At 48.6% G+C, this 25,425-nt stretch overlaps 1 protein-coding gene and 1 non-coding gene across 3 annotated transcripts in view; both read left to right on the forward strand.

Annotated features, from left to right (window-relative positions):
- PHF8 (PHD finger protein 8) overlaps window positions 1-25,397 on the forward strand; it is a 28,735-nt gene extending 3,338 nt beyond the window's left edge. The window contains exons 2-21 of one of the 2 annotated variants that reach the window (XM_035097488.3): window positions 1,652-1,737; window positions 3,472-3,592; window positions 4,852-5,012; window positions 5,691-5,832; window positions 7,855-8,041; window positions 9,125-9,287; window positions 9,543-9,630; window positions 10,662-10,768; window positions 10,883-10,974; window positions 11,516-11,605; window positions 12,973-13,191; window positions 13,406-13,503; window positions 14,615-14,787; window positions 15,588-15,673; window positions 16,692-16,822; window positions 19,666-19,937; window positions 20,867-20,962; window positions 22,244-22,353; window positions 22,984-23,368; window positions 23,698-25,397. In XM_035097488.3, coding sequence (XP_034953379.3) covers window positions 1,652-1,737; window positions 3,472-3,592; window positions 4,852-5,012; window positions 5,691-5,832; window positions 7,855-8,041; window positions 9,125-9,287; window positions 9,543-9,630; window positions 10,662-10,768; window positions 10,883-10,974; window positions 11,516-11,605; window positions 12,973-13,191; window positions 13,406-13,503; window positions 14,615-14,787; window positions 15,588-15,673; window positions 16,692-16,822; window positions 19,666-19,937; window positions 20,867-20,962; window positions 22,244-22,353; window positions 22,984-23,368; window positions 23,698-23,786 — 2,896 coding nt within the window. In that variant the 3' untranslated portion in view covers window positions 23,787-25,397. The remainder of the gene's footprint in view (window positions 1-1,651; window positions 1,738-3,471; window positions 3,593-4,851; window positions 5,013-5,690; window positions 5,833-7,854; window positions 8,042-9,124; window positions 9,288-9,542; window positions 9,631-10,661; window positions 10,769-10,882; window positions 10,975-11,515; window positions 11,606-12,972; window positions 13,192-13,405; window positions 13,504-14,614; window positions 14,788-15,587; window positions 15,674-16,691; window positions 16,823-19,665; window positions 19,938-20,866; window positions 20,963-22,243; window positions 22,354-22,983; window positions 23,369-23,697) is intronic. The other variant, XM_035097489.3, reaches the window with a different exon arrangement.
- Window positions 12,601-12,694, forward strand: LOC118075511 (small nucleolar RNA SNORA11). The gene has a single exon (XR_004691389.2). It is a non-coding gene; the product is annotated as a small nucleolar RNA SNORA11 (small nucleolar RNA).
- Window positions 25,398-25,425: the final 28 nt, after the last annotated feature.

Consider the following 25,425-nt stretch of genomic DNA (forward strand, 5'->3'; position numbering starts at 1 on the left):
AGTGGCCAGTCTGAGACCTCTTGAAGCACACAAGTAAAGCATGATGGGTCTTCTGTTGCTTGCCCTCATCATCTGGTGTTTAGGGCTGCACTGTCTTTGTGCATGGAAGCTTCTGGGTAGTTGCCAGAAATAGATTGGGGGACCGTCACATTCATCCATACAAACAGGCATTGACCAATGGACTTCATGTTTATACCTGCCAAACAGTTCACATGCCTTAAGTCATGGATGGGGAAACTAGCTCTTCAGGTGTCATTAGCCCCAGGAAGTATGGCTGGTGGCCAGGAATGATAGGAGTTCCCTGTCTCCCATCCCTGCCCTTACAGTGCCAGTTAAAATAAGTTTGCCACTCCCCCAAACAGGTAAGCAATGTGCTTAAATCAGACCGTACTGGCTATTAAGGGATCTGAAGTTATAGAAGTGCAGGATCTGAAGTTATAGAAATGCAGCAAAAATATAAGAAGCTGTAATCCTGTATCTATTGTGCTGTTTCAACCCCACACAGCTTCTTTTTGCACTTGCATGTAGTGCAGTCATGTTTCATGGAAGATAGTATAGAACTGCTTTCTATTGTGCCAGATTTATTTTATTTTATTTTCATTGCAGTTGTTTACATCCCACCATTCAGGATACAAATCCTACTAAGGTGGCCTTCAAGTATACATATTTTAAAAATAAAATAAAAATAGTAACATATCAAAAACACATTAGGGTCTTTTCTACACGATGGTTGTTGGTAGTTCATCCAGGGCTGGCAATGGGTTGTGAGCCCATCTGGGGCATGTCCTGAGGTGGTCTTCACCTGCCTCCTGTCGCTCCTGGAATTCTTCTCATGGAGTTGATGGTAGAGTACTCTGTTTTTTGCCAAACTGTCAGACACCCATCACCAACAGTCATGTCTGGATTACATTTCGGGTTGTTCCTTCATTTAGCAAGCATTGGTTTTTTTCAACTGGTAGCAACTGCATTCAGAACTTCTCATGCAGCCATTTTTCACTCCCTTGTAGGACATTAATAGGTGAAGATGCCTTTGCTACCAGGTCTAGGATGGAACTGACAGGCAGTTGATTAAAAAATGAGCTTTTCCCTAGGTGCAACTTCTTAAACAAAGAGTGTGGACGTTGGAATGTGAGGTGTTTATCTTTTAAGGAGCATTTGGCTGCAATTCCATCAGGTCCACAGGACATGCTGGTTTAGAATAGAAAGGGTTGCCTTAAACTGGAAAAGACCTGTCTAGCCGAGTGAAGTGTCTTACGTATCTTTGAGGTTTCTGGCAGATGACTGTCCCATTCCTCTTGCATGCCCTTGAACTGAAGACATTGTATATACAAACTAGGCACTCTGACTTAGGGTACAGTTCCTGTGTTTCAGAGTTAGAAGAAGCGGTCTCTGGGCTTGGACAGGGTGCTCATCTAGGGCTGGGTGGTTGTAGACTTAGGGGATATTGCTTTTTTAGAGCAAGTGGAGAACCTGTGACCTTCCAATTGTGGTTGGGCTCCAGCTCCATCAGCCTCAGCCAGTATGGCCAATGGTCAGGAATGATGGGAGTTGTAGTCTAATGACAGCTGGAGGCCACAGTCTTTCCATACCTGTTTTAGTGGTTGTTGTCGTGTCTTTTGGAGAAGTATGTGACTGACTTTCTCTCTTCAAGCTGTGTTGGAGTAGAAGAAGATGCAGCAGCCGACATTGACTTGTATCACTGCCCTAACTGCCAACTTCTTCATGGACCATCTGTCAGTAAGTTATGGTCCTGCTGTGATTTTTCAGTGGGATGAAGACTTAATAGGATATAATTGTATACTAATTCCTGCATGGATGCTGTCTCATCACAAATCACAAAATCTGGTGTATTGATCAAATCCCTATGAATGAGAGGTTCTCTTTTTTAAAAAGTGCTAGTCCTTGTGGTTCGAGAAAGAAATTCTGTAATATAAAAACACAATGTGTCTGCTAAAGGGTGCAAGAACAGATCGGGGAAAGCTTTTGTGGCTTTGCATAGTGCCTCAGGGACTCCTGTTCCAGATTTCCTGCCTCCCTTGCAGCTTTGCTGTTTTCGGTTATCCAGTATTTAACCCAGTGCTTTTTGACTAATAGTCAGGACTTAATTTTTCAGAACTGAGTACATAAAAATTCTGTACCAAGCCAAGCCAGTTCTGCAATCCTTACAACCTATGCAGATGTGTATTGTTCATCTCAATTGGCACAGTCTGTTTGCATTTTGACTGTTTTACATCATTCCAGTTTATGCAGATTTGCATAAACTCTTTGCATTCTTCCATTATTTTACAGAGTTTAGTTTTTTAACTAATGCATTTGCTAGTTTAGAAGAGGGGTAAGGACCTCAGTCCAATCCTCTGGAAAGTTTATTCACCTACTCTTCTGGCTTCTGCCCACACACTTTCAAGCCGATCTTTTGCAACCACCAGGACTGGAAATTTGGGTGGGTTTTTTTGTTTGTTTTTGAATGAAGGCTGAGAGTTGTAGGAAACTGAATTTTGTCCAATATCTCATTCAGTGCTTCTCCTGTGCTTTAGAACATTGTGGTGTATATGCAGCCCTGCTGATGTTGGCATATCTCCATGTTTAATCATGGTGGGGATAAGGGAGTTCCAGCAGCAGTGCAGTTTTTAGAAACTTATGTTTTGCAAGTTCTCTCATGTATAATAAAAAAATTCCTTCAGTAGCACCTTAAAGACCAACTAAGTTTTTATTTTGGTATGAGCTTTCGTGTGCATGCACACTTCTTCAGATACCATGAGATACATGAGATACCTCTCATGTATGCAACTATTAAAGAAAGATACAGTGTTGAAAATGGACTGTCCCTGGTCTAACCCAATAGCTGACCCACAATTTAGGGCAGGGTTTAGCTAACTTTTTCAGCAGGGGGCCGGTCCACTGTCCCTCAGACCTTGTGGGGAGCCGGACTATCTTTTGAAAAAAAATATGAATGAATTCCTGTGCCCCACAAATAACCCAGAGATGCATTTTAAACAAAAGGACACATTCTACTCTTGTAAAAACACCAGGCAGGCCCCACAAATAACCCAGAGATGCATTTTAAATAAAAGAACACATTCTACTCATGCTGATTCCCGGACCGTCCGCAGGCCGGATTTAGAAGGCGATTGGGCCACATCCGGCCCCCGGGCCTTAGTTTGGGTATCCCTGATTTAGGGTCTCAGGAGGACGCCTTTAGCTGCAAGTTACGGCAGGCTGGTGTGTGCCAAACCTGATATACTTTCTAACACTCTACTATGGTCCTTCTTTGTTTAGCACAGACCTTCTCATGTGTAGGCCCTTGACTACAGGTGTGTGTGTGTGTGTGTGTGTGTGTGTGTGTGTGTGTTGTTTGTTTGTAACCTTATCAGCAGTATTCTCTTAGCTTCTTCAATACCTTTATCACCTTCCTCTGCTTATGTCTTTTTCTCCCCCCCCCTTTACTATCTTGCTTTCCCCTCCCCCTGACAGTGAAACGACGCCGGGGGACCCAAAAACAGCCCGACTCCTGTGCGGTCAAAGAGGTTGGCAAGGCGGTGAAGACTGGAAGCAGTCTGTTCATCAAGGAACTTCGCAGCAGGACGTTCCCTAGGTAGGCACACGCTTGGTGATTTTTAGGTCACCCAAGAGGAAAGAAGGAAGACTCTCCAAAATCCATGTTACAGGGTAGCTGGTGTTCAGGTAGAGGGAAGCTTTTGTTCCAGAAGGCCAAGAATGCACTGTGGACAAGCCCTTTTTATTCCAAACTTGCCTGCACGGGCAGAAGCTCTCTGTCTGGGGCTTTGTTTCCCAGCAACTTTGTGCAGGATGGAATGAATGGCACAGCTGTAACATCGGGGCTCTTTTAACATCAGGACTCCTTTAGCCACAGTTAAAAGGAGGATCTCATCACCATGGGATCTGCCCCTGCTTAGAGCAAATGTTCTCCTTTCCACTGTAACTGTGGTTAAAGGGCAAGTCAGCACCTATGTTATCCTGAGTAAAGGTGACCAGGTTCGGAGTCCTCTTAGTGACTCAGCTGCTAAAGAGGCTTGATGGTTGTAGTGGACTTAAAATACAGCAAGTGGTCAGTTGTCCCCCTCATGCTGTTCACGTGCAGGACTACAGAGCCACTCCATAGATCGGCTGAACTTGGTGAGCCTCTGTGTCTCTTGAGTTCTGCCTGGAATATTTTCTCCACCACCTACTCTACAGTCAAATATATTGTGCTTGATGCTTTTCAACCATTCCATGTGATCCTGATTTCTGACTCAATGGGCAGTTGAGCCTTGAGATGATTTCCCCCCAAGGTGATTTAGTAAAAATGAGATGGAAGAATAATGTATGAATAATCTGCTGCCTCAAGATTGGGGTTCTTTTTTCTGATGGTATTTTGGATCCATTAATCATGAAGCAGAGATGCATTCCAATGGGTTAAAGTCCAGTAGTCTGTTGAACTATTATTTTAGAAAGTTGTGGCACGGCAGGTCCAGCGAGCAGCTTGTTAATGGTCTGATGCAGTCTTGATAGCAGGCTGTTTCTTTGTTTTATGAACTGGTCTGCTATTTATTGTCTTCTGACTTCTGATTCTTTGGGGAATATCCCTGCAGCTGCTCACACCCTTGGTCTTGCCCCACCCCCCTGCCGCACAGAGCGTCTCCAAAGAGAGTCTTCTAGGCTGCAGCTGCAGGGGGAGGGAGCCTCCTCTCGCCACAACAAATAGCAAACCAAGTCATATAACATAGAAGGATGGGGCAATTGGCTGAGTCTGTGTGGTGGACTTTCCGTGTTCTGTGACAGATGCACCTAAGAGGTAGAAACTTGGGATTGGCTTGTTGTTCTTGGCCTGACCCCCCCCCCCTGCTTCCCCAGTGCGGATGACGTTATCCTAAAGCCAAGCGGGACCCAGCTGACTGTGGAGTTTCTGGAGGAGAACAGCTTCAGCGTCCCCATCCTTGTCCTGAAGAAGGATGGGCTGGGCATGACCCTTCCTCCACCTTCCTTCACCGTGCGGGATGTGGAGCATTATGTGGGTGAGTAGCAGGGGAGCGTTGCCGGCAGAGTGGCCAAAGGAGACCTCTGTGTTGGGTGCTTCATTCACTGCGGTCGGGAAAGGGAGCTAGCAAGTCACACAGCTTGGTGTAATGTTGTCCTTTCATCGCCGAGGCAGTGTGGTTACTTGCAATTGCATTTTGTGCATGGTTGCATGGAGAGAGAACTTGTCTGTGGGATTAATCTCATTCGTCCTTTCTTCCATGGTTGTGATTGATGAGAACAAATAGGGAGAAAAATGTCTTATCTTTAGCCACATGGGTTGGTTATCCCCCTAGAGCCTTTATTGGTTTCCCAGCCTCTTACAGGATACGTGGCTATGCTCATTTACTTGTCCTCCTGCTCCACAACTGCCGCCGCAAAGGCAAAAGATATGTGTGTGTGGAAGCAGCAGGTAATGGAGAGCACTGGGTTTCTGGCCCTTTGATTGCAGTTGCTGGCCAAGGTGCTGGAGGAAAGGAGCCTCTAGAGGGAGATGTTGGCAGTGCTGAACTTCTGACAGTTCATTGCGCCACGTTGGTGGGGATGCCCTGCAAAGAGATTCCACCTAACCGTGAAGCTTGCAAGGGACTGCGCTGCCATCTCCTGTGACTGCAGCCCTCTCGGAAACTTGTCCCGTCATCTGAGCGGCCCGGCATATCTGTTCTTTTTTCCAACAGGAGCTGACAAGGAGATTGATGTGATTGACGTGACTCGCCAGGCCGACCTCAAGATGTGCTTGGGTGACTTTGTCAGATATTACTCCAGCAGTCGCCGGGAGAAAGTACTGAACGTCATCAGCCTCGAATTCTCTGAGACCAGGCAAGGATAAGGGGAATATGAAAGCAGCTGCGTGTCCTTCATTTCCCCCAGTATTCGCCCTACGCAGCAGAGAGAAACCCTGGAGCTGGAGAATCCCCACTTTTGCCATGAAGCTGTAGTATCTCCCTCCCTACTAAGCAGTAGTATCCCTCTCCTTGCTAACTGTCTTTGCTGTTGTGGGGGTGCAACAGAAGTCTGTCTCTTCTGGTTCTTCCCTTTCTCACAAATGGGTGTGTGTCCCCCACCCCCACTCCCACCCCGATAGATACATTACTTGTGTACCTGTTGGGCTTTTAGCAGGTCATTGGAAGCGGTTGTGAATATGAAAAAGAATATGGGCATTTCTTCTGAAAGCTCATGATACACATTAGTTGGAGTGCAAAGATCAGGTGTAGGGAACCTGTGGCCTCGAATTGATGTTTTGCTACAACTCTCATCGGCTTGACCATTGGCCAAGCTGACAGGTTGATGGGAGCTGAACTCAAACAACAGCGATAGGGCTGCAGTCATCCTTGAGCTGGAGGGACAAAAAGAGAAGGAAGGCATTTTAAATTGTGTAGCAGCCATGAATGAATAAGGCCCTGATTCAAAATCTTGTTTCAGGGTTGAACATAGCATTGTGTGGGATGCATGAACTGTTTCCTTGCTATATATATATATATATGTTGTTGAAAACTAGTTATGGGAGGCTGTGTGGAGGAACAAGGGAATGACTGCTTAACCCTTTCCCCTCCCATTGTTTCCACACTCAATATTGCCCTTCCCAAGAGCTGCTCTCATATCATATCATGCAGGGTCCACATTTCTTTTTGTTTGCAGATGGAAAAGCAGGTGGAGTCTGTGCAATTTTGAGTTTACAAAGGGGAAAGGGTTTAGCACCTGCTGCTTTTCCACTCACAGTTGCAGTTCCCAGGTTCCTTTCCCACCTTTATTTATTTAAGGTGAGGGGTGGGGGTCTAGTATATTCTTCCCCAAGTTTGGCCCTTGATCATGAACCCACTAAATGGGCTGAGGTGAGACACTCTTTTCTCAGCCCGAATCCCTCTTCCACACCACCTGGGGATGATAGTTATACTGACCTGCCTTATAAAAATTTTACAGTGATGTATTGAAACAGTGTATGGTAATTCGAACACTCCAAAAGCCCTATATAAATATTAAATGTAACTATTATTAATATTAAGGGACGCAGGTGGTGCTGTGGGTTAAACCACAGAGCCTAGGGCTTGCTGATCAGAAGGTCGGCAGTTCGAATCCCTGCGACGGGGTAGGCTCCTGTTGCTCGGTCCCAGCTCCTACCCACCTAGCAGTTAGAAAGCACATCAAAGTGCAAGTAGATAAATGGGTACCACTACAGCTGGAAGGTAAATGGCATTTCCGTGTGCTGCTCTGGTTCGCCAGAAGCGGCTTTGTCATGCTGGCCACATGACCTGGAAGCTGTACGCTGGCTCCCTCGGCCAATAACGCGAGATGAGCGCTGCAACCCCAGAGTCAGTCACGACTGGACCTAATGGTCAGGGGTCCCCTTTATCTATTATTATGATTATTGGGAACCAGACAGAGGGCCTTTTCGGTAGTGACGCCTGCCCTGTGGAATGCCCTCTCATCAGATGTCAAGGAAATAAGCAGCTATCCTATTTTTGAAAGACATCTGAAGGCAGCCCTGTTTAGGGAAGTTTTTAATATTTAATGCTGTATTGTTTTTAATACTGAATTGGGAGCCGCCCAGAGTGGCTGGGGAGGCTCAGCCAGATGGGCAGGGTATAAATAATAAATAATAAATTATTATTACAGTATTTAGATTTTACCCATTCTATGTGGTACCCATGTTGCAGATGGAGAAATAAGGGAGAGAAAGCGAGTTACTTGCCCAAGTGACTCCTCAAATGAGTAAGGATTTGAAATGCAGTGTTCCTGATCTAAATCCACTCATCTCTCTACTGGATTACTACCTAAAATCTTGTCAGGAGAAATCTCTGGAAGATGGACGAGTCAATTTATTCTTCCCTCGCAATTTTGCAGGCTCTCTAATTTGGTGGAGACTCCAAAGATTGTGCGCAAATTGTCCTGGGTAGAGAACCTGTGGCCAGGCGAGTCGGTGTTTGAGCGTCCCAACGTGCAGAAGTACTGCCTGATGGGCGTGCGAGACAGCTACACGGACTTCCACATTGACTTTGGTGGCACCTCTGTCTGGTACCATGTGCTGCGGGTAAGAATATGAAGGCATTGGGGTGGGCAGGAAGGGAGCTTGATCTTAGAGCTGAGCCACAGAACCAGCAGCCCTCCTGGGTGTACTTCCACTTCAGATTCCGGGTGATGGTTGAATGTTTCATTGTCTGTTTCCCACCCTCTCCCCAAATATTTTATTTTTGAAAGAAATCCATCTTACACATGCTAAGGTGGCATATTGGGTTGAAGGGTTCAAGAGCCATTTGGCTGAGTAGGAGCATAAAAAAATTGCCAGGAACACCAGGCCTGGAGTCTGACGTGGCAACTGGTATACAGTCAGATGAGTCTGCTGTCCTTGTGTTTATGCTTTCTGTTCTATGAGGAATGAAGCTAAGCAGTTTGCTTAGCAATATGGACTTCTTTGGAAGCTGCTGAAGGGCACCAAGAGGCTTCTGCCAGGCCCAGCAAAACTGAGCAGCAGGGAGCTATTTCTAGCTTCTAGTTTGATCTTCACATCTCCTGTTCCATCCTTACTCCAGAAGCTGCTGGCTGTTGGACTGCTGCTGCTCCGTTTCTGGAGCTGGTACTCTTCATCATTTTATTTTCTGACAAGAACCACCTCTTGTTAGGTGGTTGAAGCCCCCATAGACGGAGGCTGAAGAAACAGAGTACTGTATGTTGAGTTCAGAAAAGAAAGAGGATTGAGAATGGAATAGCTAAATTTCAGGTGCTTTAAAGGATGTCAGAAATTGGAGGGTTTTTTGACATCTACAGGCCAATAAACATTATTTGAATGGCAGGAAAGTATTCCTGGCTGGGTGGGTGGGTGTGTCACAGTTCCATACATGCACAGAGGAAAAACACAACAAGCATTGCGATTGTCCTCTGTGTAATTCTGTGACACTCCAAATCAGCCTGCCTTGAGGTTGAGCCAAGGAGCTGTACTCTGCAGACTTGATGCTCCACATTAAATGCCCCCTTGTGCAACAGGATGCTTCCTTCTGTTACCCCAGCCCTCTCTGCACTTCATGGCATCTGCTTTTGCCCTGTTTGTCAGCCCTTTCCCCCCTAAACATTAGAAGTGGCATATCAGCTCCTTTTCACTACTATCTGTTCCTCGCAGGGAGAAAAGATATTCTATCTGGTGCGTCCCACTGCTGCCAACTTGACCCTCTTTGAAGCCTGGAGCAGCTCTTCCAATCAGAACGAGTTGTTTTTTGGGGACCAGGTGGACCGATGTTATCGCTGCCCCGTCCGTCAGGGCCAGACACTCTTCATACCCACAGGTATTAAGTCGGTCCTGTCTGCCACTTCCTTGTCCATGGCTACTCCTGGGGCCTTTGTTTTTCTCCCATTCAGGGACACCTCTCCTTCCATTGTGAGTGACTTGCATTGCCACAGCGTCAGCTGCAGCTCAAAATGTGAAATCCAGCTGCATCTAGCGGCTGGGGACACCCTTTCCCTTTCCTCTCATAAGCCATGAGTCCTTCTAGTAGGCCCAGTCCTTAGTCCATGTGATTGCTTCCTCCTTCCACTTTCAGGTTGGATCCATGCCGTGTTGACCCCCGTTGACTGCCTGGCCTTTGGGGGAAACTTCCTACATAGTCTCAACATTGAGATGCAGCTCAAGTGAGTTTGGCTGGGAGTGCTTTGCTGGTCTGCAGCGAGGCATCTTGGGAAGTGGCGGGGAGGAGACTCGATCACCGGTGGAGCACACTCTTTGGCATGCAGAAGGTCCCTGATCCAGTCTCCACATAAGGGTGGGAATGACTCTGATCTGAAACCCTGGAGAATCTCTGCCAGTCTGTACAGATAGACCAATGCTCTAACTTGGTGTTAAAGCTTCCTTTATGTTCCTAAATGGAACCAGAGCCAGGAGAGAAACATACATCACAGAACAGAACGTGCTGCTCAGCATGGGGCTCTGTCCCCACTGCTCAGTGTCGGCTGGATCCAGAGCTGTGTGCATGCCATGATTTCTGTGAGACTGCAGAATGGGATACTGGGTGAATTTCAGTTTTTAAAAGTGCCAGTTTCTAGTCCTTACGGTTACACTGATAATGCCGGCAGAATTGCTGAGGGAGGCTTCTAAAGGTTGCAGAGCTGGGTCTTGAGTGGCCTTCAAAACTCCTTGCGCCTTCACGCAGTTGGCAGCAGAGCAGAACAAAGGATTTGAAATCGTGCAAATGGATTTAATTTACAGAATTCGTTTTGGGGTGTTTTTTGATCGCTAAATTTAAGTTCCTCTGGCACAGAATTCCATGGTTTTAAAGCCTAGAGCAGGGGTAGGCAACCTAAGGCCCGTGGGCCAGATGTGGCCCAATCGCCTTCTCAATCCGGCCCATGGACAGTCTGGGAATCAGCGTGTTTTTACATGAGTAAAATGTGTGCTTTTATTTAAAATGCATCTCTGGGTTATTTGTGGGGCCTGCCTGGTGTTTTTACATGAGTAGAATGTGTGCTTTTATTTAAAATGCATCTCTGGGTTATTTGTGGGGCATAGGAATTCGTTCTTTCCCCCCAAAATAATATAGCCTGGCCCACCACATGGTCTGAGGTATGGTGGACTGGCCCACAGATGAAAAAGGTTGCTGACCCCTGGCCTAGAGCATACATAACCCTTCTTGGACCTCACTGGTCTTTTCTTTCCTCCTGCCCAGAGCCTATGAGATTGAAAAGCGTCTCAGCACAGCTGACCTCTTCAAGTTTCCCAACTTTGAAACCATCTGCTGGTACGTTGGTAAACACCTCCTGGATATCTTCCGAGGTGAGTATTGAGTCCTCCCCTCCCTGGTGCCCCTCCATGCAGTGCTCCCACCGTACCCCACAAAGCTGCTGGGCATGAGAGCTTCTGCTGCTAATGCGCTCTGTCTCCCAACAGGCCTTCGAGAGAACCGCAGACACCCGGCTGCTTATTTGGTTCATGGGGCCAAAGCCCTGAACACAGCCTTCCGCTCCTGGACTAAGAAGGAGGTAAAGGGTTGCAAGAAGGGCCTTCCATGAGCTACAGCTCTTTGTGTGGGGTTGCTGCCCAGGGTTCTGATCGACTCAGAGCAAAGCTTGCCTACCCACTAGACAAAAACACCTCATAGACTTCACCAGCCTGCACATCAGGGAGAAAGCGAGTCTATAAACTTTCTCCCCGGCACATTTCCTTTCTGTGGACACCATTTTTATTTTTTATGGAGAAGCATTCAGTCCTGAGCCTCCGCTTGCAGTCTAAAGCGGTGCAGCTTGGGCACGGGTTGACCACCTCTGCGAGCTCTAGGCCCAAATACCAAGCATTTGAAGGGGGAGGAAAGTTACGGGTGGGATCCTGTGGCATTCCAGATGTTGTTGGACTCCCAACTCCCTTCATCCCTGACCCCTGGGCCATGCTGGTTGGGGCTGCTGGGAGCTGAAGTCCCACTCCTTCTGGGGAGGGGCCTGCGGCCAGCCACACCCCTTTGTCTGTGGCCCTTCCCTTTGGCACAGAGGGCAAGAGCTTGCAGCAACCTGATCTCCTCCTCCTCAGGCCCTGGCAGAGCACGAGGAAGAAATCCCTGGCACGGTGCGCCCAGCACAGCTCATCAAAGACCTGGCCAAGGAGATCAGGCTCGTGGAAGTGAGTATGAGAAGGAGGCAGCGAGGGGCCTGTATTCCGAGATGGGGAGCAGCATTGAGAGTAGCACCATTTCTGCCCAGCCTAGAGTGCCCTTTTCGTCTCTGATGCAGTTGCTATAGGAAAGGGACGGCCAACAACTTGGATGGCTTTAAATGATAATTAGACAAATTCATGCAGGGCTATCTGGCTAAGAGGCAGGATGGCTGTGCTCTACCTGCGCAGCTGGAGGCAGCCGTGCTTCCAAAGGCCAGGGGCTGGAAATCACGGGAGGAGAGAGGGCTCTTGTGCTCAGGTTCTGCTTGCTGGTTTCCTGGGAGAACAGGATGCTGGACTAGATGGGTTCTTGGCCTGATCCAGCAGGCTATTCTTACATTATTTGGGCAGACCAGTAGATGAGGGCATGCCACATTTTATTGCCACAGCTTATTACAGCTGCCTTCAGGGTATAGTATAAACAGCTCAGTATAGCTTAGAGCCAGCACCTAGTAGGTTCATTGACTAGGGCTGCACTTTGGGGCTTGTTGGTGCCTTGTTAAAGACGAACTAAGTCCCCTGCAGTATTCCTTGTGATGAATGTCTGGATGACTGTTGCATCTCATTCCCTGCAGCTTTGGTGCTTATAAGCCGTTGTTCCTTCCAAATAGGAGGTGTGCTCGCAGGTCATTGTGCTTCCATGCTGCGCTGCTTGAAACAGAAGCCCTGGGCGGTTGCAAGTGTGCCTATTACAAGCAGATCTGCTAGTTCCAGTTAGCCTTTTGAATCAATAGGTTGGCATCTCTGCTCATGAGTTGATATACCCCTTAGAGGCCGGAGTGTTCCCTTGCAAGCAGACCCCACACACTGCGTCTGGGGCATGTGACTGAGTGTAGCTTAGTGGCCAAGAGCGAGAGCTCAGAAAGGACCCAGTTCAACTTTCACTTCACCCATGTGAGGGAACAGGGGCTCATCCCGTTGGCTCTTTGGGCAGTAATTCCACAGCTTGCTGGATCATGTTCGCGGTGTGCTCAGAGCAGCCATGGCAGAGACTGTAGCCTGGCTGTTTATACCACACCGTAGAGAAAAGCATCTATTCTGGCAGCCCAAACACATGCACAGAGGACTTGCAGGCTTGGTCTTTCTGTCCTGGGGGGATACCAGACAGGTTTTTTCCGACTGACTTGTTTAGTTGGTGTAGTGCAGCCTTGTATGGAACATCTGAGGGGTGCAGGGAGGAGCTGGAGCCTCTGCTGGCAAATGCCTCCCTCTTGGTTTGTGAAGCGCAGCAGAAGGCAGGGCCCAGCCCAGCAGCATTGCATAGCATTAGGTCTACGTTAAGGGCTGGGGGGGAGCGATGTCTCCTTTGGGTTCTGATGCTCACGCTCTTCCAGGATATATTCCAGCAGAACATTGGGAAGACAGGGAGCCCGTTTGGATTGCAGAGGGGTACCCAGCCTGGTGCAGCCGCCAAAAGGGGAGACCAGAGCCCCAAGGAACTGAGCCAGAAGGCCAGCCGGAAGTACGTTGCCTCTGTCAAAGCCTTGGAGCAGGAGCTACTGGACAAATACAAGCAGCAGGCCCTGAAAGCGGAGAGTCCTGGCCAGGAGGAGGTGAGCCGCCATTGTGGAAACTTTGGTGCGTACTCTGAGGGGGCTCCACAGTGGGATTCTCCAGAAGGCGAGTTTTGAGTCCAGATGGCTTGGGGCAAAGGGGGAGAAAAACTTGGGGTACCTGTCTCCTGAAGCTTTGAACTCGCTTTCTGATTTAGAGTTTAGCGTCACCCCCTTCTGGCCTCCTGTAGCCCACCCACCTTTTCCTTTCCAGTTTGATCTGCCAAGTTCCAGCCTGGAAGACACAGATGGGGAACCCGACCTGACGGAGGAGGAGCTGCCCATGATGGTCGCCAACGGCCGGGGCACCAGGTTCGCTCTTCTGTGCCTGCGTTATGATGTGCAAGAGGGGCTGGCCTGCATGGGAAAGCGAGGCAGAATGGAGAGCTGAGCTGGTGGTGTTCCAGCAATACTGGCCTGCCACCTTCACCCGCTGCCTAGGGGTTTCCTCAGAGATAGTCAACTAGAAGCTTGAGGGGGCCAAATCCACACACCCCCGTAGCCCTGGATCTCAAGAACGGTGCCTACACCCACTGCTTCCCAGGCTGAGGCACAAGCAAAGGGATCAAAAGGAGTTATGGCAGCAGCTGTGGGACTTTCCCACTTAATACACCTCAAACCCCCGCTGCCAAGACACAGGGTATGAGGAGATGGAAACACTGCAAGGAAGCAGCTCTGCCCGAGCTTTTAGAATTAGGGGGGGGGGTTGAACCTGGTGGTCTCCCTAAGTTGTGGAACTGCAGATTCCACAATCCCCGTTGCTGCTGTTCTGGCTGACGCTGTTGGGAGATGGAGGCCAGCAACATCTTGAGGGCCACAATTTAGCCATCCTTGCTTTAGTTGCTGTTCCCACTGTAGGAGAGAGAGTAAAAGCTATCTTTACCTTCGCCTTGGCTAACATGGAAGTGAGCCAGTGGGCAGAGACAATTATTTCCTCCAAGTTGCCCAGAGTAGTGGACCTTCTTTTTCTCCTTCACCATTTTTACCCTGTGAGGTGGAGGCTGTGAGTGGCTCACGGTTGCCCAGAGAGCTCAATGGCTCTGTGGGAATTTGAACTTAGGTCTTCCAGCTTTTAGTGGCAGGCACGATGTGATTCTTTCCCAAATCAGCATTTTCCATCCCCCAAGGAGGGGTGCCACTGGGGTGGGAAATAAGAATAGGGTTGTATCCAACTAAATTTGACTCAGGGTAGACCATTGATAATGATGGACACAACTAACATTGGATACAACCCAGTGTTCTTTCCCCTCCTACATGGCTCCTCCATTAGGGCCGAGCCAACTATTAACTGGGAAGGCAGATTTTCGTGATGTACAGAGAAAATGGTATGGGGCACCCAAAACAGTACCGAGCTGTGTACAGCAGCTGTTGGATCAGGGCCATGAGAGGCATGTGCCTGACCAATTGTAATGTTTTCTCCTAGCAGGAAAATCAAGGCCTCTGAACGCAGCCGGAGCCATAAAGGAGCGCTAGCACAAGTTCCCCACAGCCCATCTGATGCTGAAGCCCCCGATATGGACTCTGAGGAGGACCTGCAGATTGACGAGACACCGCGCAGGGAGAGGAGGAGCCTGGGGCTGCACAAGAGGCTGGCCAGTATGTGGCATTTCCCCCCCCCCCTTGCTTCTGCCTCTCTGCCTCTCACGTCTCTATTGGGTTGGGAAAATGCACGTTTAATTTTATTGGAGTTAAAATTAAAAATCTGCAAAAGCAACAATGATCAGCTTAGCAAAGCGGCAGCACAGGTGAGCATTGCAGGAGGAGGGAAGACAAGAGGTCCATCAAAAAGCATACAGGGATAACTTCTGAGATTTAACAGGCACTTTTGTGCACAGTTACAAGCATTTATTGGCAGGCATGAGTATAAGGTCTAGGAGCTTGCTTTTAAGGAACAAAATTAACATTGAAATTTAAAGAATTGGGAGCATTTCACATTCTTGATTCTTTTTGTGCTTCTGTGGAATTGCAGTATATGTGCACAACTCTATAGAGTTTGCCTTCTCCGCTTCCTGCTTTCAAGGAACTTTTCCTGTCACTCACCTTCCGTGGTTTGTTGAACAAGCTCTGCCCTCCTCTTTGTCATACTCCTCTTCCAAAGGGGCTGCACCTCACCCACCTTCCCTCCCAACTGCTGCTTCAGGCATAAGTAGCAGCAATATCATGGCATTTCCAAAGTCTCTGCCTGGCTAAATGACAAAACTGGCGGCAGCCCGATCCTGTACATGCTTGGTCCTTGCCCCCTCCCAGATCACAGGTGTTGCATTGTAATAATCTGGTGGGGCTCTCCAATAGTAGCCCCTTTCCTTGGGGAGGCTGGTATGCTTCTGTCACAGCCCCCAATCCCTACCCCTTTGTGTCCAACAGTTAATTTAACATTTGCTGTCTTTTGCTTCAAGAATTTCCCCGGAAGTTGCCACGAGCCAAGCCCTGCTCCGACCCAAACAAAGTGCGAGAGCCAGGGGAAGTAGAGTTCGACATTGAGGTAAGTCAGGCTCGGGACTTCAGGAATGTTGCGCTGCCAGGAGCTTGATAGCAGAAACGAGGCTTCATTTAGGTTACGATCTCCCTGGAAATTTGAGTCTGACATCTGGAGGGTCGTGGCCTCCCCATGGCTGCTTCAGGGAAGTAAGCAGTAAGTTTGTTTATTTATTTTAAGGCATTCTTATGCCACTTAATCATTAGCAGTTCAGATCAGGATTGCCATTTCAGGGGTATTTTTGAAGTTCAACGGGGCAGGCCACAGCAAGATTCAAAAATTTGATCTTGTTTTCATTTTATAACAACAACAACTACTACTACTACTACTACTATTTATTGTTTGTTTGTTTGTTTATACCATCCATCTGAGTGGGTTAGCTTAGCCACTCTGGGCAGCTTACAACAAATTAAAACACAGGAAGACATCAAACATTAAAAAATGTGCTTTTATTGTTTTTTGAAATGTGCCTTTATTATTGTTCCAAGCTGCCTAAAGTAAAAAAGAATGACTAGATCAGTGGGGAAGTGTGCAAAGTGTTGTTTTTATATATATAAAAAATAACCTTTCTTTTTGTACCTCCTAAGTGGAGAGAGACGCTTAGTCTGAAACATGGCTACTTCCCTTTTCTGACGACTGATGCTCTGGGACAGGCATTCAGTCTTTCTGAATCATTTCCCTCCTCCAATAGCGACGAGCAGCAGAAGAACCATGAGTTCTCCTGAGGCTCCTTCTCTGCCCCTCAACACTGGGCTTCAACCTCCGGGGGAACAAGCCACTGCTCCCTTTACTAGGTTTTGTGTAATGCAGACCAGTTACTGTGAATATTTCCTCCACTCTTGCAGCCTGGCTGCTCCTCCCTGTTTCCATGGGTCTTGGGGTCAGGTTCCTATTAAGGAGGGTGGGAAAGAGGGCTCTTTCTTTGCTGCTGTGGCCTTCCATTGGACACAGTGCACAGAGAAGCAGGATATAAACTTAATAGGTGAATTGCCAAGCAAGGCTCTGAAATTTGTTCCATTCTCAGGAGGACTACACCACAGAAGAGGAGGACGCCTCTGGCGATGACCAGCTGGAGGGCAGCAGCAGCGCCGCCGGGATCCTGGACCTGCTCAAGGCCAGCCGGCAGGTGGGCGGTGCAGACTATGACGAGCTCAGGTGAGAAGCAGCCGCTGGCGGAACCTCAGGTACTGCTGCTGCTCTAGGGGCCTCTGGACAGACCTGCCCTTGGAACGTCTCAGGGCCCTCTCTTCCCTTCTCTGCAACAAATGGTGCTCGAGAGGGCTCTCTTCTTATAAGAACAAAAGAGAGAGGTGCTTTCTCCCTTCCTTTTAGGTGGGGAGCCTCCAGGCCGCTCTCTGCCTGGCCACACACCCCTCCCCAGCCATACGGTCCACATACTGGCACAAGGATCCTGGCTGGTTGCCTAGAAGGAGCTGTCACCCATGGGCTGAAAAAGGAGCCCCACATTTGAGAGTGCATTTCTTCTCCACAGTTTACCCTCTTCAAAACTGAGGTGTTGTCTTGTGTACACGGGGTGTCCTGTCCCCTCCACTTTCCCAAAATGGCTGTGCTGGCAAAGGCTGATGGGAGTTTTAGTTGGAAGTACCTGGAGGGTGTGCCAGGCTGAGCAAGACCTGCTCTAGAATGTGGGAGGCAGGAAGTCAGTCACCAAGGAGAGGAAGAGGCAGGGGAGGAAAAACTAGAGTGGCACCACTCTAAAACCTCCAGTTTCATGTTGCAACTGCCATGTGCGGAGCCAGGAGTATAGGAGAGGTAACCTGCCCACCCATCAATTTCACACCTAGGTACTCCCTGCTCAGTATAGAATCATAGAATCGTAGAGTTGGAAGAGACCATAAGGGCCATCCAGTCCAACCCCCTGCCAAGCAGGAAACACCATCAAAGCATTCTTGACATATGGCTGTCAAGCCTCTGCTTAAAGACCTCCAAAGAAGGAGACTCCACCACACTCCTTGGTAGCAAATTCCACTGCCAAACAGCTCTTACTGTCAGGAATTTCTTCCTAATGTTTAGGTGGAATCTTGGTTTCCCTGTGTCTGATCACAATGCCAGTATCGCCATGCTCTCCCTCTACTGGAGAGCATAGAACAGACTTCTTCATGCAGCACAAGGTCAAACTCTGGAACTCGCTCCCCCAGGAGGCAGTCGTGGCCACCAATTTGGATGGCTTTAAAAGAGGATTAAACAAATTCATGGAAGAGAAGGAGGAGGAGGAGGAGAGGGCCATCGATGGCTACTAGCCAGAATGACTGTGCTCTTATCTCTTCAGCAATGCTTCTGAATACCAGTTGCTGGAAACCACAGGGGGCCGGGGGAGGGTTCTCTTATGCTCATGTTCTGCTCACTGGTTTCCCACAGGCATCTAGTTGGCCACTGTGGGAACAGGATCCCAGACTAGATAGCTCCTTGGCCTGGATCCAGCAGCCTCTTTTATGTCCTTGTCCCACTTTCTCTTGCCATGGATTTCTACTCAGTGTTGATCCAGAGCAGAACTCCAACGTATAGTTAGCAGAGTAAAAACTTAAACACGTTGCAGAATTCCCAGAAAAATAGACCAGAGGCAATTGTATTTCATCCAGCAGAGCTTTACTGCTACTGAAGGCAAATGAGCATCATCGCCCCATATCCAATACATTCAAGGTTGGCACTTTTCATAAGGAATCCAGTTGCAGCAGAACTTAACTTAAACTTACAATAACTTATAATAAGGCTAAACCTTAACACTAAGCATACTATGTACAAAACACCAGACCAGAAAGGGAAAGAGACAGAAAGAGAGAGCCAAACTCCTTCTGGCCTTACTATTATAGTCAGCATGACCTTGACAGAAAGAGATAACAGAACTAGTTTGAGCTAGCTGCACTCAGCTTCTCTGAAGGAATAACCCAAACATCGTGAACCTTCTGCTTGTTTCTTTCACACAGAAAAGCTTCCAGAACCCTCTTGAATTAATTAGAATAGGAAAGATCTCTATCAGATCAATACTTTCTGTACTAAGAAATGCAAACAGACACCTCTAGCGCTGGGGTCCCCTTTCATCTATGATGGCCCTCCCTCCCACTGTGTATGTATTCTGCGGATCCAAAGAAGCTCAGAGTGTAGCATTGGTCAATGGTCCAGAAGAAAATTTCCACTTTTTATTTTATTTAATTTCATTCATTTAATACATTTGTATCCCGTCTCTTGTTCCAATGGAGCTCAGGGCAGCAAACGCCAACATTTTATTTATTCATTTAACAAAATGCTTAGACCCCTTGAGTATAGTCAAACCTCGTAAGTAATTTAGAAGAAATATTAAAATTATCCATAAAAAACCAGTTTAAAACCATTAAGAGCATTCAGAAATAAATAAGATTAACCGTAAAAGAGCTTAAAACATGTCAAGACTTACACATGTGAATAGAAATGCTTTAGCAGGTGCTGAAAAGGATACAAACAAGGCACCTGCCTGGTGTCAAGAGGCAGGGAGTTCCAAAGTGTAGGTGCTGCCATGATTGAAAAAAATGTGCAATTTAAAATAAAGTTAAATCATATTTAAAATAATTCAATACGGTTTTCTTTTTTTAAAAAAATGAAGTTTCAGTCCTATCCCTTCATGGAGGCAAAGGGGTGCTTGAGGGAGTGTGAGTGATGCCTCCTTCCTGCCATCTCACAAGTCGGGGGTGGGGGGAGCTGAATATGATTTCCAGCAGTCCAGGGGCCCTGCAGAAGTTCATAGCTGTTCGTCCTCCCCAAAGCTAGAAAAACCCAGAATAAATTTGGCCAATACATTTCTCAAAATAAGAGAAATGATGCCCGTTTGCTGGATTTCTACAGCTTTTCTTGGGATGTACCTTTAATTATTTTGTCTAACTAAACCATTGATTATGCTTGGGTGCTCAGCTTTGCTGCCAAATTGGGGGCTCGGTCGGCAGTACGATGTGGGTTGTTGCTGATGCTGTGTGCCTCTTTTGTGTCCTCCCATCCCACCCCGGCAGTGATGCCCCTGCCTCCCCCAGCACTCAGGAAGCCATCCAGGGCATGCTGTGCATGGCCAACCTCCAGTCCTCCTCGTCCTCACCAGGGGCCTCCAGCTTGCAAGCCTGGTTGACAGCTGGGCACGAACGTGGCTCTGCGGGAGCCTCCGGCACTCAGCGCTCAGGAAAGAGGCCCATCAAGCGCCCGGCCCATCACAGCACCGATAGCGAGGAAGAGGCCAGCATGGATGAGCAAGAGAGCCTGGGCGCCTGCTTCAAGGATGCCGAGTACAGTAAGGATGGCCTGTCTCTGCCGCCAGGAAGGGAGAAGAGGGGCTTTGCTCTGCAGTAACAGGGCAGGGGGAGAGCGGCAGGGAAAGGGGGGGAGAGAGAATGAGGCCCCTCTTGGAAGAAGAAGCCCTTCCAGAAAAGGCTGGGTCCCTCCAGGGATTGCAGGACTACCGCTCCCATCACCCTGCCCACTGGCCCTCTTGTCTGGGGCTGATGGGAGTTGGAGTCCAGCCACATCTGGAGGGCCGCCGGGTTTCACCAGCCCTGCTTTGAAGGAAGCAGCAAATCTGTAGACCCATACTCAGGCTGGATCCTTATACTCTAAAGGAGCCTTATATTGCACTTGGTCTCCAAAAGGTGCAAAAGGTTCCCAGGTGGTCCGTTCACTGTAATTTGGCCTTTGTCTGGGTAAGCAGCACTTGCCCCCAGAGCAGGGGCCAAAGGGCGATAACACTGCCTGCTGCCGGCTCCCTGTTTGTGCCATCACTACCCCAAGGCTGACAGCTGACATGGGGCTGGGTTGAGCTGCCCGAGCTCTGTGGCTGCGTGCCCTGTGCCCCTCCTCTCTATGGGGCAGGGGGCAGAGAGAGTGAGAGAGAGCCAGAGTAGACTGGCCTAGCAGCAGCGAGTCACCTGAAATTCCCCACTGCGACACCTTTCTCTGGTTTGGCTCTTCCCCACCCTTGTGCTGCTGGAGAGCTGGATTGGAGGGGGCCTTCCTGGTCTCTGTTTTTGTGAATTTCAGACAACTCCTGTAGAAGATTTAGGTGGTAGCAATCTCAGTTTAATGCCACTCAGCAATTACAGCATTTTGTTTTTTGAATGTTGTTTCGTCTGATTGTGAAAATGTGGACTAAACGCTGCTTACCAGTTTTTTGTAACTGAAGTGCCTGTATAGAACTCGGTCCTGCCTGATTCCCTCTTTCCGTAGTTTACCCTTCCTTGGAATCGGATGAAGATGACCCAGCCTTGAAGTCTCTACCAAAGAAGAAGAAATGCACAGACGATGCGCCTTGGAGCCCCAAGGGTAACAACCCATTTTCTGTAACTGGGACCTGGTGCATTAATGTGATGCTACACAGAGGCAGAAAGAGCACCAAATTCAATCTCCTTAGTTTATTTGCTTCATAATGTTGTTGCTAAACAAGCTTCTAACCTTTGTGGATCCAGAGATATATTTGAAAGTGGGTGGCTGAAATGCCCGTGGAGATGAGAGCAGTTGATGAATCAGTTTTTAGCATTTGGGGACGGGCCTTCTGTCTCCCACATTGGGCCCATGACCTTCCCCGTGAACATCACTAGCCCAATAAATTGTGCAGGTTTGTTGCAGGTGTGCCGTTTGCTTGCTATGTATGCTTTGCAGGTTGCAGAATCCAGCTTCCCTTTGTGCAAAGGATGGGAACCCTCGAGGTCTATATTTTGTGTTCTCTGCACTTCAACAAAAATCTGCGCTGAGTAATGCAGCCTGTTCTGCAATTCTGCAGCATCATGGAGTGCAAAAGAGACTGGCCTCTCAGGCTTGCTTAACTTACCTGAAGCAATTTGGTTTGGGGAGACTTTTCTGGTGAAGGCAAAAAAAACAAAACACCTTTGCTGTATGGAAGGGAAGAAGGGCTTTGTGGTGTAGTGGTTAAGAGCGGTAGACTTGTAATCTGGGGAACTGGTTTGCGTCTCCGCTCCTCCACATGCAACTACTGGGTGACCTTAGGCTAGTCACACTTCTCTGAAGTCTCTCAGCCTCACTCACCTCACAGAGTGTTTGCTGTGGGGGAGGAAGGGAAAGGAGAATGTTAGCCGCTTTGAGACTCCTTTGGGTAGTGATAAAGCGGGATATCAAATCCAAACTCTTCTTCTTCTTTTTCTTTCATAAAGAAAGGTTTTGGTTTTTTAAAAGAAACAGCCTGTTAAGCAGTTTTGAGAGGGCTGTGCTTCATGGCTCTGAAATGCATCCTGCGTGAAGGGCACCCTCCATTCACCGTGTGTGCTGTTTCCTTCTCTTTCCTTTGCGCATGTACCTGCCGTTCCTGGGTGCGGCTCCTCCCGGATTGAAAGCATCTCCTAGAAGGCCTAGGGGGTGTTCTTGCTTGTGGAGCAGCACCGCAAGTTGTGCTGATCGCTGTTTGTGTCTGTGTAGCATTTTCCATTCCTGTGGGTCCCTCTCCATGCTCCCACTTGGAGTAGGGAGGGCAATTTTCTTTCCTCCTTTGAAATCTCTCTTAGTTGGCACAGGATGAGGGTGTTGTTCTTCCTTTAAGCCCAAGGTCCAGAATACCATCAGGAGCACAAATATTTCTTTTCCTCCTTGCAGCCCGAGTCACCCCAACACTGCCCAAGCAAGACCGTCCCGTGCGTGAGGGGACCAGAGTGGCATCTGTCGAGACAGGCTTGGCGGCTGCGGCAGCTAAACTGGCTCAGCAGGTAAGTGGCAGGACTTGCTTTGGAGGTGGGAAGAAGGGACAGAGATGCTGGGGTGTCTTTGAAGACATCGGAGAGGCTTTTGCTTCACTGATTCCGAGGCCTCAGGATGTTCCAGGCAGGGTAGGGCCTGACCTTTATCGTTAGGGGATCAGTGTGCTAACTTATTCATTAATGCCTTTTTGTCAGTGGTTCTTAAAGCAACGTTGCGACTGATAAATCTGCATGAGCTACACCTATTCGAGTACTTCGTGTTTGGATTAGATTTCACAGAGATATCAGTATTCTTCGTGGGGTTTGTGGCCAAACAAATAACTTTTGTGTAACCCTTTAAAATAATCCATTTCTGGAATTATCCCCAGTCACTACTAACAGATAACTTTAGTGCCCCAAAGCAGGAATGGGCTATGAATTCTCTGCCCTGGAGCTCCCATCCCAGGGAGAAGCCAACATATGTCCCATCAGCCCCAGCCAGCTTAGCCAGTGGTCAGGGATGATGGGCATTGTAGTCCAGCAACATCAGGATGGCATCATCCGGTGGCACCTCCTGCGCCCTGCAAAAGGCTGGCCATGATCACAACTAGAGCTCTAAATAAGGAATTCCTTCATTGGTTTCTCTCTGTCTGCCTGAAGGAACACCAGAAGTCGCAGCGACGGAAACTCGTAAAAAAGAAGCTGCCCTCTCCCAAGCCACCCAGCCCGGAGCCGGAGCTGGAGCTGGAGCCGGAACCAGAACAAGAACCAGAACAAGAACCATTGGAAGCCGAAGTGGAACCAGACCTGCCTCTGCCACAGCAGGATCCGGATCCTGGAGCGGCGGCTCTGGCACCCACTCCTCCCACCCCAGAACCCAAGCAGGAGCAGTTTGCTGGCAGCCTGGTGGACCATGAGTACACCGCCCGGCCCAATGTCTTTGGCATGGCCCAGGTGAACCGTAGCTCCACACCCATGGCACCTGGCGTCTTCTTGTCCCAGCGGCGCCCCTCGGCTGGCTCCACAGGTCCTCAGGCAGCGCAAGGTAAGCTGGAGTGTGTGGACTTTGGGAGGCTGGTGCTGTTGACACAGATTAGAGGAGGGTCCGGGGGTGTTCTAGGAATCCAGGCTTTGCTCTGAGAATCATTTAGTCCAGAGCAGTCCTTGCCTGAACACCATCCCACTGGATTTCATTCTGTGTCGATGAGCAAGCGGGAAAGATTTTTCCTTCTCCGGCATCAAGATGTCTTGGGCTGGTTCTTGAGCCGTGCCACCCTGGGACTTCAAGTAGGCAGAAGTTGTGTATCTTTGTTTGCATAAGTGGACCTCTGGCTGTCCTCATCCCTGACTCAACCATTTCCCCCCCCCCCTCAGGGAAACGCCCCAAGAAGGGCTTAGCGACAGCCAAGCAGCGGCTGGGACGCATCCTGAAGATTCACCGAAATGGCAAGCTGCTGCTCTGAGTGGCATCCTCGCACTGGCTCCCAGACCTCACGCCCCTTGGGCACCAGCGGACGAGTGAGGCACAGAGACACTGCCTTTGTGTTCTCGGGAGAGCTGCCGGGACAATGGGGTGTGGAAGAGCCCCCCGTGCGACCTCTCCCTCATGTGGATCAGGGCCAAGACTGAGCTCCTCCTGCCACTGGAAGCATTGGGCTAGATTGGCAGCCGTTCTGATGTTGAGCTGAACCATGCTTCCTTCCCCTGAAGAGGAAAGACAACGCCAGAGGCGCAGAGGGGCTTCATCACGCCCACTGACTCTCCATCCCTACCTCGACCCGCTGCTGCACTTCCTTTTCTTTTTCTGTCTATTTTGGGGCTTATACCTCTGTAGAGTTCTCCCCCTCCCACTGCCATATCGCACACAAGGATATTGGTTAGGCCATTTCTACCCAGCTACCTTTTGCTTTTTTTTTGCCGTACACAGATCCTGGCACACCAAGGAGTGCTTTTAATTTTCTTTTTTTTAACAGTCTTCCTTCCCCCCCCCACTACAAAAAAAGAGGGAAGCAACTGCTTATTGCCCTCACTTAAAGCAGATAGCCCTTCTCCTTTCTCAGTCTTCTAGAAGGATCCCTCCAAATCTGACCCCCTTTCAGACAGACCTTGTGTGCTCCAGAGCATCACCTGCCAGCTTGGCAAACTCCCAAGAAAGCAGGACAGGGACAGCTCCCTGGGGAAATGCAAAGGTATTTTTTCCCTGCGCTGCTTCTCAAGAACTTGGGTTTCAGGAGAGGGCAGGCTGGATAGAATTGGTTTTTTAAAAACCCAGCCAGCTGCAGTGAGAGAGTCGCCATCATGGCTTATGCACACAAAACATGCCATTGGTAAAGTCACCTTCATTGTGTGAGTGGGGGTCAGGTGTTGTTGCTTTTCATGTCCTTCCAGATCATAAGCTCCCTGCACATTCAAGATTAGCATTTTGGGGGAAGGCTAAGCTAGTGTCTTCCCCTGACTTGCCCGGTTATCTATGTGAAGGGTTCTGTTGTTTTACTGTTGTTGTTTTGTTTTTAATCTAGCACACAAACCCTCCCCCCACTTGTCAGAAGTGATACAGGCCAGCACCAGCTACATCCAATGGGGCTGCTAACCATGGGGTTCCTCTGGTGGTGGGGGGCTCAGAGTATCTCCCCTGTAATAGATCTGCTAGGTTTTCTTTTATGACATGAGGGTCTCCAGTAAGGCTTCCCAGTTCTTCCTACTGCAAATCTCTTCTATTGTTAATTTCCCCTTCCACACCCCACTTTTCTGGGTCTGTTTTTACATTCTTCACATGAAGCAGTCTCCCTTCCACTCCCCCCCACTTTCGACCCCTACAGCGGCAGGGAGGGCACCATGCCCCCTAAGAAAGGACTTTAAAAAGACATTTGTACCCAGCTGCACGGCTCAGTTTATATGGCTGTGTACCATATTTTTATGCCAGACTCCAGCAGGCTTTGTGTAAATGTTTGAATTCTATTTTTTAGGCATCTCTCTAGAAATGTGTGTTTAAAAAAAAATTAATGAAGCTGAAACTTTTTTATATATATATTCAAGGTTAGAATAAAACCTTTGATGGTTTAGCATGGCTCGTATATGGGGCACATTTTTCTGATATTTTTC

This window comes from Zootoca vivipara, chromosome 15 (genome assembly GCF_965207765.1).
Source record: "Zootoca vivipara chromosome 15, rZooViv2.hap1.1, whole genome shotgun sequence".
Lineage (NCBI taxonomy): Eukaryota > Metazoa > Chordata > Lepidosauria > Squamata > Lacertidae > Zootoca > Zootoca vivipara.